The following is a 16,579-nucleotide window of genomic DNA, read 5'->3' on the forward strand; positions in this document are numbered from 1 at the left end:
CTCCCCACCTCTCGGTGGCTGTCGTTCCCGTGTGGGTGCTCAGCTGAACAAAAAAGCACCAGGGAGGAGTTCACCGAAACCTGCTCCTGCTCCCTCACCCTCAACCTGGGGATTTAAATCTCAGACTCCTCAAAGTGACCCCACAACCATTCGGTTGGTTTTGCTCATCCTCTAATTTCAGCGGAATGCCACTGCCGTGACGCTGGGGGGTGATCGGAGCCTGGCTGTGCAGCTGCGGATGTTTGGAGGATTACAGAGTGCTGGAGGGCTCCTGCTAGGGTTTGGCTTCCCCGCAAGGATGCGTGGCTTCTGTGTTTGCGGCATTAACAGTCTTTTTCTGATTTCCACCCTGACATCTGAGCTGCAAACAGGTCTAAAGATCACCAACTGGCTGAATTTAGACTGAAGTTTGCAGGTGCAGAACCTCCGTATCTGGAAGCCAGTGGGAGCCGCGCTGTCCGAGGACGGGGGAAACGGCCAAATCTTGCACACAAAGGAGCAGATGGAGAGAGAAGCAAAAATCAGTCTGAAAAAAAAATATGCTGATTTGTAAAATTTTCTCCCTTTTTCTATCTTATACAGATTTACAATCACAGATCGTGGGTCAGCACTGCAAGAGGGTGAGGAAGGATCGCGCTGGTGTAGCTAAAGAAACGAAAACTCTTAATGTGAATGCACTTCATGCAAAGGGCCTGGACTTACACGTTGCATGCTGAGCACGGCTCCCTGAGCAGTGCAGGAAGCCTTGGAGACCCTGTACGGGTGCTGAGACCCTGCAGCACTGACAGCCCCTTCCCAAAAAGCTGGTGCATGCGTTAAACCGGGACAAAGGAGCTAATCCAGACCAGGTGTGTGTTGAACCCTAGCGAGCACATCTTGTCCAAAACCTTCCTGGAACAGCAAACTCCACCTGCCTGGAGTCCAAACCCATGCAACAGGCTCTCCTGAAATCATGAATTTTCCTTAAACATTTTTGAAAGAATGGACATTTCTTTAAGCATTTTTGCCCACCTTTTATAGATAGGAAACCTGCAGCCTACAGCATGAGCTTGGCACGTCAAAGGAATCAGCAAGCACTACTTGTTTGACAAGAAGGTTGGGAAAAGAAGGAGCAAGTGGTTCATGCATCTGCCTCTAATGCACCTTTCTGTGCTGCATCTAGCTGGTATGGGAGGGGGGAGAGTTCAGCTCTTACCCTGCTAGCTACCAAAACACGCAGTCTGTGTTTTGCTGCTATATTTATGCTCACTCCACCTGACCACCCGAGCAGCCAGCAATAGGAGAGGGTGCTAATGGTGTAGGCAGCGGGAAAGGCAGACCCAGCAGCGCCCCGAGCAGCGAGGGCTCAGAGCAGCCAGCGGCTCCCGTGGGGGTGGATTTCTGCAGGGACAGTGAGCAGATCCAGGCTGTGACGGCCAGGCACTGTCCCTACATCCAGCCCTGCAATTATCATTATAAGCTTTTCAAGAGACCATTAGTTTTTGAAATGGGAATTTGAATTTCTAAATGGAGTCCTTCTTGATAAGGTCAGGGCTCCATCAGCTTTCATTTCAGAGCTGTACGTGAAGGGCTTTACAGACTGACGAAAAGTCGGACAGTTCAGCAGAAGGGTCAAAACCGTGCTGCGATGTTGCACGGCCGTCCTCAGCCTTTGTAGTGCATTTTATTCCAGTTAGATCAGCGTTTTCTAGCTGAGTCACAGTCGCGCAGCTTCAATGTCTGCCCCGGAGGCCACACACAGCAGCGGGAAAGGAGCTGCCCAGCCTGACAAATATGGGCACCGAGTCCCCGTTCGGATACTCCCGGCCCCTTTCCAGCTACGTTTCCCCATCCCATTACACAAGAATTCAGCCCCAAAGGCTTAGGGCTCCAGATAAAGGAGGCATGTGTTAAGATTACAGCAAATGTGTTTGGACTTCAGGTCAGATGAAGAGCATCGTTTCCAAATGGGGATGATCCAGGGAGATATGAAACATGGGGATTCATGGGGATTTGAGGATGTTTCCTGCCTGATTTTTTAATCCCTTCCCAAATCTTTCAGTGTGCTTGCTTATGCTCTGCATTTTCATTTCCCCTCACTCCCTGCCTTGTGGTTTACATAGACTTTGAGCTTGCTTTCTATTTATTTCAGACAACTTGTAGCTAATGATCTGGAGCTCTGCAGCTTCAGGTATGACCTTAAGAAAGTCAATCGGTCTCTCTGGGATAGATTTTCCTTTGGTGCAAGTTGCCTTACACCGCAGACTCCGATGAGAATCATGTTTGTGTTCCCATCTGGCAAATAATGATAGTATCACCTTTCCTCCTGCCTTTTGTCGAGGGAGGGAACGATCTGTCTCTTCCTAAAGTGCTTCAGACAATGGCTGTGCTCAGAGACAGGCATAAACACAGCTCTGTAATAACGCCCTGACCCCTCTCCCCACTTCTTTCACATACATGCTGCATACGCCAGTTCATTCTCAATTTTTTTTATTTATTTAGAAATAATAAAATAAGACATAATATATAAAAATCTGTACAATCCACAATTTGTGCAGTACATTAGGAAGACTTTGATACAAAAAGGCTGCAAACAGGAAAATAGTAATGGACAACTGTCAGATGCCTAGATTGTTCACCTTACAATAGCTGCAGGCCAAAAGTCATTACAAAATCAGTTTCTCGTTGGCTGTGGGATGGCAACTACGCAGCACCCTTCTACTTTACAATGGTCGTGAGCAGCCATAATTTAAAGACATTACAGTACTTCTCAGTTTTACCTTGTAATCCATTATGAAAAAAGAAGACCTAAGGAGAACAAATCAAACATCTGGACCCTTTGTCTTTCCCAAGAAGAGCGAGTGCTAAACTAACAACACAGAAGTTTGTCGTGTCTGGGAGAGGGTATCGTTAAACACAGCCAATAATTAAGGAGTTCTACCCTTGCTACCTAAGAACAGACAGCTCGCACAGAAGAGACAGAGGAAAGAAGAGATCCCAACCTGCCTCGGAAATGTTCTTCGTCACTGTACGCAGTATGTTTCAGACAACAAGTGTCTCATTCAAGTATTTTCAGGGAAGGGCAGAAATAACATATTCCCCCCAGACCCTAGGCAAAATACAGTATAAACGTTCTGTGTGAGCCAGGTGAGCCGACTTTATCCTTGATAAAGAGGCCAACCCAAAGCCTGCAGGAGCCTGTGGGTAGAGCTCAGTCAGTTTAAAGGGCTCCTAATTAAACATCAGTGTGGCCCAGGATCATCAGGAACAGACCAAACGCTGTCAGTCACTCTGTACTCCTTAAAAATAACATTTGAAAAATGACCAACTCAATTTGCTGCTGGACAAGTGTGCTAAACTGCCTGTCCTATACTGGGCTTACCAAGGCATGTTTGGAAATACAGAAATGATGGACGAGGGGAAGGGTACCATGGCGTGCACATTGCAGGTCTCTTTCTAGCAGCTTCCCAGAGCCAGAGGCTGAGTGCAATTCTGCAATGTCAGAGTCCATCGGCAAAGACAAAGGGTTATTTAAAAAAAAAAAAAAAAGAAAAGAAAAGAATGCGGCAGAGAGTGTAATGGATTACCTCGATGCGCACCCTCGACAAGACTAGCACTTGGAAAGCTGGTAAGTTTTGAAAATGCTAGTAACTAGAACATGTTTTCAAATTAAAAGTCCATGTGTAAAAATAAATAAAGAGAAGTTCATAGCATTAGGAATCCTATAAGGCTTGCAAGTATTTGCTAAAAATCATGCTAACCGGTAGCATCTAGGTACTAGCTAGCCGAGACTGCTGAGCAGATTTTATACTTTTTGTGGCCTTTTCTGTTTTTCTTCTCCTTGTCCTCCTTTACAGACTTCTATTTACATTTGGCTTTAAATATGAAAATACTTGATAAACTTTATAAAATGTACATTTTAAAAATATTTCTGAAAAACTGACTTGAAAAACAAAACAAAACAAAAACAACAACAAAAAAAAACAAAACCCCAAACCTCTGCACCAGAAACATTAAGGGAAGGGGATCTTTCTTTTTTTTTTTTTTTTTTTTTTTTAGTTTTCTCTGAATTCCTTTTACTTTAAAGAAACAAGCTGAAGTCCTGCATTCCCCTTTCCCCCATCCCTCCCTCGAACATCTCAAGTATCATCACCTAGTGGGAGCTCTGTGCACCTGGGGCACACCGACCCGGAGAAGGGGTCCCCTTTCTCCCAGCCGGCATCCCATTTCCCTTCCTCTTTGCATTTTCATGCGCTCTCCGTTTCACTGAATACTCTTTGGTTTAGGTATTTTCCTTGTACAAGTATATCACAATAGCAGCACTAGCAGCACTCAGTTGTCTTCACTACTGTTGACCCAGAAACTGCAATCGAGTCGCTTTGCGCGTTCAGCTTTCCTCTCATTTACTTCCCCCCACCCCAGTAATAGCCTTGTACTTGCACTTAATCATCTGCCCTCTCTAGTAGCCAAATCTACATTTACAATGTCAAATTTCCACAGTTTCGAACCCACCCACTGCAGATACCATCTTATCAGACACCATTTCATTGCAGGCATTTCTTTCAGGCAGGGCTGGAAGGGGCCAGCGGCCTTCACAGATATCTGTTTGCAGAAGACGTTAGACCTAGAACAAGCTGTTTTTTAATGGCATACAGTGATCCAATACTGTAAGAGTGGACTAGGGTTGCTGTCCCCACCGCCTCCCCTCTCCACCTGCTCCGCGGGGGAGCCACCAGCGAGCAGGCATGACGTGCAGTTTGGTTGCATCCTTGATCTTAGAGGCACAGAGAATTTAAAGCCTTCTGGGCGAAGGAGCCAGGGCCAGAGCATCGCAGGAGGTCACAAAACCTGCTCAGAGCTCGGCCACGTCTCTCATCCACCGATCGCTGATGTTGATGTTTGCGGGGACAAGGAGGCAGGAGATGGAGCTTGCCTTACAGCCTCATCCTCCCAAATAAACCCTCTCCAAATGAGCTGGAAAATACACTTTTTCTGACACCCTTGCCCTGCTGAAGAGCAGCATTTTTGCAAAAACGCTACCATCCCTGTGCCCTTCCCAAGAGCTGTGTTACAAAAGCCTTTTTTCCTCTCCATTACCCTCTCCCAAACCTCTTCCTGGGGATTTATACATGGCTCGGCTCATCTGTGCCCAAACGCCCGCGCCAGCAGCGCTTTGCCCTGGCACAGCTCAGCAGCTTCCCTGTCCCTGGCAAAGCCTGCCTGGTAACTTGGGGGGTCCCACGCCTGCAGCACGGCGGATGGCTCAGTTTTCAGGGCGCTGAGGTCTAGCGCCGGTTTGGGAATGTGTGCACTAACACTCGACCTTCTGCTGCAGCCCGGCTCGGCGAGCGACCTGGAAGGACAGATGTTTGCTCGTTTGCCTTCCCCCAGCTGTGCTTCTCCTTACCAGCAAGGAAGGGAATTTATTTCCCCATAGAAGGGAAGAGGGGGGGCAGGGAAGATCCCTACCTCACTTTAGATCCGAGTCTTAAGCTTTTAGAATAAGGTGCAAAAAAAAAGAAAAACAAAAATCAAAAGAAAAAAAAAAGTGTCTGAGGTTTGAATTTTTTGTTTGTTTAAAGCAGCCTGTTTCTTTTTTTTTTTTCCTTTTTTTTTTTTTTTTTTTCTTAAATAAACTCCACTGTGCAAAACTGTGCATTTTCTTTGGTATCCACTTAGGTAGTTTTAACTTAGTACTTTTTCTATGTATATATATATTTCATTTTTCCTTTAGACAGAGAATTAAATTCTCCCCCCAAAAATCTTAATTTTGCTGGAGGCTACTGATTGGCCTGATATTACATAATGCCCCTTATGTAATTGGAAAGAGAGAAATTGATTCTAACTATCAAACTACTGGCCTCAAAAGGAGTTTAGACTTTCTGGCAACGTTGGCCTCTCTGTAGTGATCACAAGCTTTTCAACCCCAAAAGTTCAACACTGACTTTTTTTTTTTTAAATTACACAAGAGAAAATAAAAACTACACTGCAACAAAAATAACCATTTGTGTTCATGTAGTTAGCAGCAGCTTTTTTAAAAAATAATTATAATAATAATAATAAGGCAGATTCTTGCCTTTGTTATGCCATTAAAAACATTCTTGTTCCCTAGAGAGAAGCATTCTGGAAAAAGTTGAAAAAAAATAATAATAACCCAACCAAAGCTTGCCTGCAAGTTCAAGTTTTGTAAAAAAATATATACATAATTTATTCTACAACATATGTGCCTTCTGTTCATACTTAGACATGTTTAGTGCTTTGTGTTTAGAGTTCATTTTCTGTTGTCCCTCCTACGAGGACAGCCCTAAAACCAGCCGGGGTTTCTCAGGTCTGCTTGCCTTCACACCACTCTTCAACAGTACCGTTGTCTGAAGACTGTTCTGGGCCAACTTCTCAGGTCAACGTGCCTTTGACCGATAGATTTTTTTTATTTTTCCTTTCAACCAAAAGAGAGAGGAAGAGTTTGTCAGTCATATTTCCGACTCCCGCCGTAGCGGCCGTGGCTCTAGAGGCACCCCTGCTTGGTTGTGGTGGTCCATGTCGGGGTGGGTGTCTGTGCTCATGCTCTCAGGCACCCCAGTGTCAATCTCCTCCTCCTCTTTGCTGGTGAGGGCCACTTCGTTCTCGTAGCAAAAGGAGTTTGCGTTCGAGAGAATGTATTTCTTTTCTGCTAAGTCTCTGGCACTGCAGATGGGTGTGTTGGGCACTTCGTATGTTTTGTGGAACCTTGAGTAATCCACTTTGTAGTAGTTTTTCTCTTCAAAGAGTACGGGCTCATAGCGGTGGCCCCAGAGGATTTCGTTTGCCAGATATGAGCTACGGCACTGGGTCGTCATGGCAGTAGCTTCCACCATGCCCTCTAAAATTACTACAATTTCAAAGTCAGCATTGTCCATGTCTTGTTTGCTCAAGTCATACAAAGGACTGTCTTCATCTATTTCATGTACTATTGTAATTGGGGAGACCAGGAATATGCGGTCTATCCCACTGTCAAACCCTACGTTGATGTCTATTTGATCCAAAGGGATGTACTCCCCTTCCGACGTGATCCTGGATTTGAGGAGCTGCGCTCGCACATGTGCCTCCACCAAGTGGCTTTTCCTCAGGTTCCCGACGCGCCACATCAGGCACAGTTTCCCGTCTCTCATGGCCACCACGGCATTGTGGCTGAAGACTAGAGTTTCGTTTCTCTTTTTTGGCTTAGCCATCTTTGCCATGACAGCACCAATGATGAAGGCGTCAATGATGCAGCCTACTATAGACTGGAAAACCACCATGAAAACTGCAATGGGGCACTCATCTGTGACGCACCTGAAGCCATAGCCGATCGTGGTCTGGGTCTCAATGGAAAACAGAAAGGCTGCAGTGAAGCTGCTCACTTGAGAGACACAAGGTTTGTTATTTTCTTGATTCTCCAGATCCCCATGCAACAGCGCGATCAACCAAAACACACAGCCAAAAAAAAGCCAGGAGAGGATGAAAGTCAGGCAGAAGATAACTAGCATCCACCTCCAGCGGATGTCCACGCAGGTGGTGAAGATGTCTGCCAGGTATCGCTGTCCCTTCTCGCCCACGTTAATAAACTGGACGTTGCAGTGGCCGTCTTTTTTGACAAAGCGGCTCCTGCATTGCTGTCTGGTGTGTACCTTACTTTTTCCATTCCCAAAGCCGTTGGCAACGGCCATGGTTGCCAGCTTCATGCCGTCCTCCTCCGAAGACACGATGCTGTAGCGGTTGGTTCGCACGCTGCCCATCACTACTGCTGTGGACTGAGGTGCTTCCGCTTTAGAAAACAGTCTAAGTTTCTGCAAAACCCTTTGGAGAAACAGTTTTGAAAGTTCTAGAGGAACACACACACACAGAAAAACTGGGGAGAGGCCGGAGTCCCCAAAAGCCCTTGGATCAACCAAGGACAGTCTTCTGGCATGCAGGGTTAGCTTAACAAGTAACCGTCATAGAGAGGGCATGGTCTGCAAGAGAAAGAGAAATGTCGTATTAGATCTTGGAGGAAAAGGACAACGAATCAAGCCTGCAAGAATCAAGTAAAACGACTCCTCTGGATCTGCAGGAAGTTTCCTTATTCTTAACGACAGCATTTTCTGGAATGCACGGTTCTCCGAGTGCAGTTATATATTGACAGATGACATCGTTACTACAGAGAAGCCACCGCTCTTCTCGGCGAAAACCCCGTGATCATGTCGCACAAGTCTCTAAGCAATATTCACTTTAAAGTCGGGCATGCAAAGAATCTATCTGCTGCTTACAACCGTGCTTTCTGTTTATTTGAAACAAAGACTTAGCTTTAGCCTCCACCTGTTCAAATAAAAATACTGAAGCAGCTTTTAACGATGTACAAGGTCTGTCTCCTCGACTGTTTTACCTATGGCAAACAAGGGAGTGTGCTAAAGGGAGGACAACATGTGCTGAGAAAAATAATAGAGTTGGAAAATGCAAGCAGAAGTATCAGTGATTTCCATTAAATTAGCATGGAACAGTTTGTGGAAGGGACCATTAAAGCTCATCCAGTGCCACCCCCTGCCATGGGCAGGGACCCCCCCACCAGCCCAGGCTGCCCAAAGCCCCCTCCAGCCTGGCCCTGGGCACCTCCAGGGATGGGGCACCCACAGCTTCTGCCTAGGCCTGGGCCTCACCACCCTCAGTGGGAAAAACAACTTCCCTATATCCAGTCTAAATCTACACTCTTGTAGTTTAAAACTATTGCCCCTTGTCCTGCCACTACAGACCCTCTCTTTCTTATAAGCCCCCTTTATGCGTTGAAGTTACATTGCATAGAACTTACGGGGTTTTCTTTTTTTAACTCCCACTTAATAAAAAGGCATTGCGAGCTCTCTGCAAATGGGAGAAATAAAGGCTGCATTAGTACCTGTAACGCCATCAACTCGTTGGGTTCTGGATGGCTTTTACATTTATATTAGGCTTAAGCCATACGAAGCAAACTAAACCTGGTAACAGCCAACATCTGCCCCTGTGAATGCAACCAGCAGAAGGCTACGGTGGAGTAGGGCTGGCCGAGAGCCTTCGTAACACCTTTGGTGACAAGTACCAGCACCTTCCCCTCGAGAGCAGGAGGCAACCACTTCCAGCTCCAAAGGGTAGCGGTTCTGAGTGTCCTCTGGGTCTTAGATGCCAGCAATTAAGACTCAGCAGAGAGGCTACAAAACCTTCTTCCGGAGGGTAGAAGCTACCAGACTTGTTTCAGGGAGGTCTGGCTTAGACCCAGGCTTAGCTTTTAACAAGTGCGTCATCCATTAAGTCATGTACTGTACATCAGGAAATGTAATTGAAATGCTGCAGAGGAGAAGAGATGCATTATTGCAACTGCTCCATCCATGCATGCACCCCACGGAGGAAATAAAACCAAAACCAAGCGACGAGGAGCGTCTGCTATCCATTGTCATGGGAGAGGAGACTTAAGTACTGTTTATGTTAGTGGGGGATTAAATCACGATACTCTCCACAAGGGTCTGCCTCCTTTCCCAACAGCAGCGCCCAAAGCCCGGCCGAGGTGTTCCAACAACTTGAGGGATTTCAAACAGTTTCTGGGCCCTCCCACATCCTTCCACTACATCACGAGGGCTTTAGGTCAGCAAACACTTGTTGGGAAAAAGGAGCAGGTGACAAACAGAGAACAACAGCACGCTTGCAGTTGCGTGCAGGATGTTTTTCCCTGGAGGACGTCTTCAGGGTTTTCTGTTACCTTCTCTTTTTTCTCACTTCTGTTTGTTGTGCAAGAATGGGTCCTACCGCCTACTTGCCGACATTAGTCATCTGTGACTTCAGCAGCGAACAAGACATTTTGGCAACTTTTGATGGGTTCATTAGTGTCCCGTTTGAGCGAAATGTAGATTTATGGGATGGTTTAACTGCCCTTATACTTATCTGACTATCTGGCCTATACTATGTTGGGAGTCACTTTTTCCCTTGCACCTTTTTAATCATGGGGTTTCTCAAAAACCACAAAGGAATTCTTTAAATGTTCACTTAAAAAAAAAATAAGTAAAAGCTTAAAAATACTTTTAGAAACCTGAGTAGGGGGGGAAAGTGAAATTGTTTATGCATTCCACACACAAAACTCCCTGAAAAAGCATTGCATTGGTTCACAGATTGATCACTTTTCTAAACCACATCCTATAATCATAGTTGTGTTCAACTTCCACACTCAGAGTCTGCTTTGTTGCAAGCTGATGGAAATACACAACCTAGGGAACAGATTATTTTGAAGTCTTATTTTTTCCCCCCTCTCTGCATAATCTCTTGGATTTTAGAGGAAAACTTGCGGTGGAGGGAAAGATAAGCTGCAAAGTCTCAAGTGCCAGAATATGCAGCTCCCCCCACAGAAGGCTTGACCCCAGGACATTTGTTTGAATTCCACAAATCACTGAAATCCTAACGGCAACTTCCTGCGGTGAGCTGACTGAATTTAGAAGTTTGGGACCCGAATGAGGTATCGCACACCGCCATATCCCCGCTTGGACCGGCTGAGCACGTTCTACCTCCTGTACATCTGCACAGCATTTCTGCATCCATCAGAAAAGCCGTAGCTTTATGGCTGTATGCTGTCGGTGCTCTGCCCCAGGGAGCAAACCTGCACCTCCTGGGCTCCGAGGATCCTAAAACTCCGAGGTGCGCCCGGGGGCACGCTTTGCTAAGTTTACAGCCTGCTCCTTGAAGTTTATACAACAAAGCTCTGGCATGCTCTGCCGCTGCTTGCGGGGTGGCTGTCTTCTTTCTCCTACGCAAATTGCCTCTCTTCCTCGTGAGTGCTCGGCGTGGGGAGGATACGGGGAAGGGAACGCGGCCAGCACCGTGCTCGGGCCCCACCAGGTCCGTGTTCACCCTGACCTGCACAGCGAGTTTCACCCAAAAGAAATCCCACAAACCATCAAGCCAGCATGAAAATTTAATGGTACTTCTTATTTTGCTAATCCACCTGCTGCTGAAAGGCAAAACGAGCCTGCTCCCCCCACACACCCCAGCGGCGATGCGTTGGAGGCTGGAGGTGCTCAGCTAGCGCGGGACCAGCCCCACAAACCTCACCAGACAAAAGAAGCCAACCCAGAACCCGCAAACCAACCCAACCCTGTGCGTAACTGGGCTCAACACACTGCAACCAGGCTCACACACACGGAGCTGTAAAGTCAGTCATCGCTAGGTGTTTTATTATTATTATTAATTGACGCTACCACTCCTGCTGGAAGAGAACAGGAGACCAGAGCGACGCAGCTTGTAATTACCAGCACTGGCACCGACGCAGCGTTACCAGGATGGGATGGGATGGGATGGGATGGGATGGGAGAGCCACAGACTTGCTCTGCTTCAAGGGGATGCTTGGAAGAGCAGAGGGAAGCAGGGCTGCGTTGCTTCTGCAGCATTTCTGAGCCAACATCAGTGCGAATCCCACAACCAGAAACCCAAACCCCCACTTTCCCCTTAGCAAGCATCCCCCTCAAGATTTCCCCAGAGGAGAGACATTTACATCAAATGTCTAAGCACCACGACCAACACGTCAAAGGGAATTTGTGCAGAAGGCTTAATACCCAGCAAAAACTGTGAAGTGCAAAAAGAGCGGGGGAGAGAGAGGAGCACTAATGAGCGCTCGGAGCAGTTATTCCCAGGCTGACGCCACGCAGCCCCGCAGTGTGAGCCGGGCACATGTTGCTAAGAGAGCACCGGCGCTACCTTAGCGAAGCGCCTTCCCCTGCTGTCCTCAGTAAACAGAACAAAGGAGCTGCTCGCATGAGCGAAGCCCGTTCCCACAGTCCCTGCTCGCTCGCTTCTGTGCGCAGCCACCCCGAGCACCTTCCCCCCAGAGCCCTGTGGCACTTGGACATCGCTGCCCAGCACCACGCCGCTTGGCAGGGCTCACGTTACACGGGGTTTGAAGCAGTGAGGTGCCTTCGGAAGGAGGATCTGTCCTTAGCCATCAGGCAGCGGGGAAAAAAAATGAAATAAAATAAAATAAAATGAACAGATGATGCAAGGAAACGGGTATGAAGAAACAGGAGAAAGGAAAGCACAAGTGGCGTTTGCATCTGCTATCCCGCAAAGGAGCCGGGTTCAGGATATTTCTAGCTGATGACAAAATAGCTACAAGTGAAATAGTCATCACCAGGGGGTGTACTTGATGCACCGGCTGTGAGGATGGAAAAGCAAACAAGTGTAAAGGTAAGGCTGAAGCACCGAACAAGTGCCACTGCCTGCGGGCCGGACGGGGCTGCGTGGCCCCAGCACCGGACACCGGAGCCAGCGAGCACCTGCGGCAGCCCCAGCCCGGGAAGATGACAAAGCAGTCGCTCAAGCCCGTAAATAAATCTGCCATTTCTTATCAGTATTTTTTCCTCTAGCTGTCATGAACTATGTTGAAACAATGCAGCCTCTTCACTGGCTCCCCAGCTGCAATGCTTTTTTTTTTTTTTTCTTTCTTCCTATTTCTGGCAGGATGATTGAAAATACAGAAAATCCCCCGTTTCCATACGGGCAATGAATGAAGTTATGGGTCGGTTTCACACCCCTCTGAAACATTTCGGACACTCCTTTCAAAACCACGCATCTGATCGCTAAGGCTTGATACTTTTGACCTTTCTCTCGTACAGGAAACAACAGGCGAGAAGAATGGGAAGGGATGGAGCGGTGGTGCTCCTTCAAGACGGAGTTGTCATGCAAACTTCCAGCCCTTCCCCCGAATAAAATATCTCGGGGGGAGCAGCTGGTGCATGGAAAGTTATGAACATAAACAGATGCTGCAAGCAGATGCTCGAGTGTTCCCAGCATACCTATCTAATTATTTTAGGCACTGAGAATAGCTCGGGTCTGGTACATGACAAACGCAGGAGTTCCCCCTCCAAGGGGTTATGCCGATCCGTGCAACAAACTCCCCAGCAAGGAAAGCTTCGGCTCGGGAATTTCGGGGCACCCTGCATGCCCCGGGCCAGCTCCCGACGCCTCGCCCCTGCTCCCGGAAAGCAGGCTGGCACCTCGGGGTTGGGGACCCGTTTGCAAGAGATGCAAGAAGAAGGCTCTCCTTACCTGCCGGTGGCCTTAACGGAGGTGCTTAGAGAGTTAAAAGGGCGTAAGATCCAGCAGCTGGGGGGGACGCAGCAAGCCAATCCCAAGGTGCCCGCCGGCCGCCGCCGCACCGCTTTGCAACTGAGCCACTCAATGAGCCGCTGCCCCTTTTTGCGGGCTGCCATGGGATGTTTAATAGCGGCCAGGCCGTCCCCGCCCTCGGCGCTATCCCGGACCAATGGGAGGCGGGAGGCCGGGCCGTGCCGAGCCGAGCCGAGCCGCGCGGGGCTGCGGGGAGAGCGGCGGAGCGGCCCCGGCCGGGGGGGAGCCGCGGGGCTGGGAGCGGGGCCGGGCGCGGGGCTGCCCCGCCGGGGGGCGCCGCGGGGCACGGAGAGCGCGGGGGCGGCTCGGAGGGGAGGAGGAGGTGGGAGAGCAAAAGCTCCGGAGCGCCCATCCCCGGAGCGTCCATCCCCGGGGCGCCCAGCCTCGGAGCGTCCATCCCCGGAGCGCCCAGCCCCGGAGCGCCCAGCCCCAGAGCGCCCAGCCCCGGAGCTCCCAAGCCCCGGGGCACCCAAACCCCGGAACGCCCCGGAGCGCCCATCCCCGGAGCAGCCATCCCCGGAGCGCCCATCCCTGGGGCGCCCATCCCCAGAGCGCCCAAGCCCCGGAGCACCCCGAAGCACCCAAGCCCCAGAGCACCCATCCCCGGAGCACCCAACCCCGAAGCGCCCATCCCCAGGGCACCCATCCCCCGGACACCCAAGCCCCGGAGCGCCCAGCCCAGCCTTCCCCAAGCCCCAGGGCACCCACTCTGCCCCACATCCACCGGTTGAGCCCGCGGGCACCGAGCACCTGCCCACGGGTGTTTTCCCCACCCCGTGTTGGGAAGGGTTTTATGGGGAGCTTGTGAAGGTGCCGGGGGATCTGCGTGCCTGCTCGCTCCGGTTTTCTCGTCTCCGGCTCGTGTCGGAGGGCCAGTGTAGGAAGAAACAATAGCGGGGAGAAAACAGTTTTGTTCCTTTCTGTAGTCACATTCCATCTTTATTTCAGGGAAGAGAAATGCAGGGTATCTAATCACAAACATCCAATCCTCTTGTGCACTAGACACAAGTCAGGCGTACCACACTACCACTATTTTAAATTAACATCCTTCTCTTTGAAATCAAACGCCCCTTCCAAGACAAGAGCTTTGATCCCTGAACTAAGGTATTTTAGAGCAAAGCTGGAAGCAAGAAAGTGCCTGCAGTACGTGGGACCCGTCTTCGCTTCAGAGATCACCTGTGGCAGTGCGATCAGCAGGCTGTCCGGCCACTGTTGAAATTTGCAGAAATCAAAAAGATATTTAATAGCTTGTCCTCCCCACAGTGGACGTGGCCTAAGACATCTGACAAAGAAAACAAGGATGAAATGTCTGGCCGGGAGCCTTGCAGGAACAAAAACAGCCTTGTAAGCATGCTCTGAAGTTTGCCAAACTCCAGCTCTGATGGACAGTGCAGGGGTGTTAGTTTCCGAGGCAGGTGTCCTCTGCTGCAGCGCTCTCCTGCTGCCCGCGGAAAGCCGAGTTCCTGAACGCTAACAGCTGAACTGCATCAGAGAGCCCTGTGTGCTGTGCTGGAAAAATAAGAGCAAAGGTGCCTGCTGGACGCAAGGCTCGCAGACCACACAAGGCATTAGAAGTGGGCGCGAGCACCTTGAACTGCAACGATAGCTGCTGCAACGCCCGGCAAGCGGGCGCTGGGTGGCTTTGGGGACAAGGTGGCGTGAAGCAGCAGTCAGCCCTTCTGCCCAGGGGACAGCCCGGTCCCCTCTGCCAGGGAGCTTCTTGCTGTGCCCACAACAGGCTCTAAGGATGATGCCCTGCTTCCCACAGCAATGCCAGTGCCTGCGGTCACCAGCAGGTCGCTTAAGCTCTTCTCCTCCTCACCGGTTTTGGGAGATTATAACTGACATTAGCAGTCTCTAAATACTCAGTAAAAATGCTGTGCCCAAATGCTTTCTCATGGAGTAAAGGCTTGAAGAAAAAACGCTCTCAGGTTTTTGCTGAACAATTGCTGCTATCACTGCTGTCATTTACAGTATTTGTCGAGTTCCCTATATTCTGAATGAGGAAGCTCAGCGCTGGTGCAGCAACAAACACAATGACCAAATGCAGCTGCTCTTATAAGTCCCCAGTGTTGTGTGTGCAGGATATGCAAACTTTGCACGATGGCAAGAGGGGAAGAAAAGACATTTCTTTTGTATATTGAGCAATCTGCCATGTTGGGCAATCATATTGTTTATGAATTATTCGTGGGTGGTTCTGTTCATTTTTAATTGAAAAAAAAATTTAAAGTCCTATAGCTCAGGTAAGTTTCTCCTGATTGATGAAACTGGAAAAAAAATCCGCAAGAGGAAAAGACAATTATTTTATATGTTCAGTAAGACCAAGGTCACCCATCCACAGGATTTGAAAGTCATAGGGACAAATGCTACACCGTCCATGTAACTATACCGGAGGAAAAAAAATCCCTAATTTCTCTCAACGTATGTGTGTATCCTCTGAACAGCTAAAATAGCAACGACTTGACCCACCTTGAGGTGTGTGCTCATCTGAGTGTAGCTGAAATCAAGGTGCTGTGATACACTATAGCTAAGAAATGCTCTGCTGAAAATACATGCAACGTGCTGGAGGGTGGGCTCAACAAATCTCTGCACAATACCCGTAAGATGTTGCCAATTAAAGCCTGACCTTACAGACTCTTACTCAGCCTTTACTCACGCAAACTGACTGATAAAGGCTACTGACCTACGAGACCCAGAGAGCCCGGATCTGCCGATATGAGTAAGTCTTATTCACGGCAGTATGGACTTGCAGGCCAAACCATTTAGCATTTCACGGTGAGGAAGGCTAGAACATAAACATCATGGCTATTTTATAGCTTTCTTAAAGTCGAAGCAACTCTGCCCAGAAAAGCTCTTCTTAGAATGAAATATCGATTCTAATCTATTACACAGATTATAAGAACTGTAACAAAGCTGTCTCTCGTCTGCGTGAGCTTCAGCAAGAGAAGTACTCCCAAACTCCCCAAACAGGGAAGTTGAAGTTACAAGAAAGGTTTCTAAAAAACCCTTTCCTGTTGCAACAAGCCAGGACAAAGAGGGTGAGAGACAGCTGAAAACTTAACCCTCAAGAGTGAGTGAGGGTTTGTTTTTCTTCTCTCAATGTTTTCCCATTTGATGTAGTCTAGCTAGAGAAGTACCTTTCTGCCACCACATAGAACCTCCTTACTGAAATATTAGAAGAGCTACAGGAGATAGTCATGGTCTGTGGAGTTTTTCAAGGCAAGATCCACTATCTGCAGAAGAAACGGCATCAAGGGATTAAAAAGGACTCCGGCAAAGCAGAATATTTGTGTTTCATACTAGTGTAGGAAGTGTAAGAAAAGGAGCCAGCAACATAGTAGGATGCTTTTTCTTATACGTCTTTCAGCCTGGCCACATCAGTGAAAGGAAGGGCTTTTCTCTTCACATTTTCTGTTTTCCAGCATCATTCTCACTTTTGCCCATCACAGCCACCCTCTCCCTCAGTCTTGCA

General features: G+C 48.6%; 1 protein-coding gene across 1 annotated transcript; it reads right to left on the minus strand.

Moving 5' to 3' along the window:
- Positions 1 to 2,456: 2,456 nt before the first annotated feature.
- On the minus strand, positions 2,457 to 13,299 carry KCNJ2 (potassium inwardly rectifying channel subfamily J member 2). The gene is made up of 2 exons (XM_080560571.1): positions 13,027 to 13,299; positions 2,457 to 7,949 (listed from the first exon to the last, which is right to left on the minus strand). The coding sequence occupies exon 2, from the start codon at positions 7,731 to 7,733 to the stop codon at positions 6,450 to 6,452; it is 1,284 nt and encodes a 427-aa protein (XP_080416697.1). The 5' UTR covers positions 7,734 to 7,949; positions 13,027 to 13,299; the 3' UTR covers positions 2,457 to 6,449.
- Positions 13,300 to 16,579: the final 3,280 nt, after the last annotated feature.

This window comes from Anser brachyrhynchus (assembly GCF_964034855.1).
Source record: "Anser brachyrhynchus genome assembly, chromosome: 18".
NCBI lineage: Eukaryota > Metazoa > Chordata > Aves > Anseriformes > Anatidae > Anser > Anser brachyrhynchus.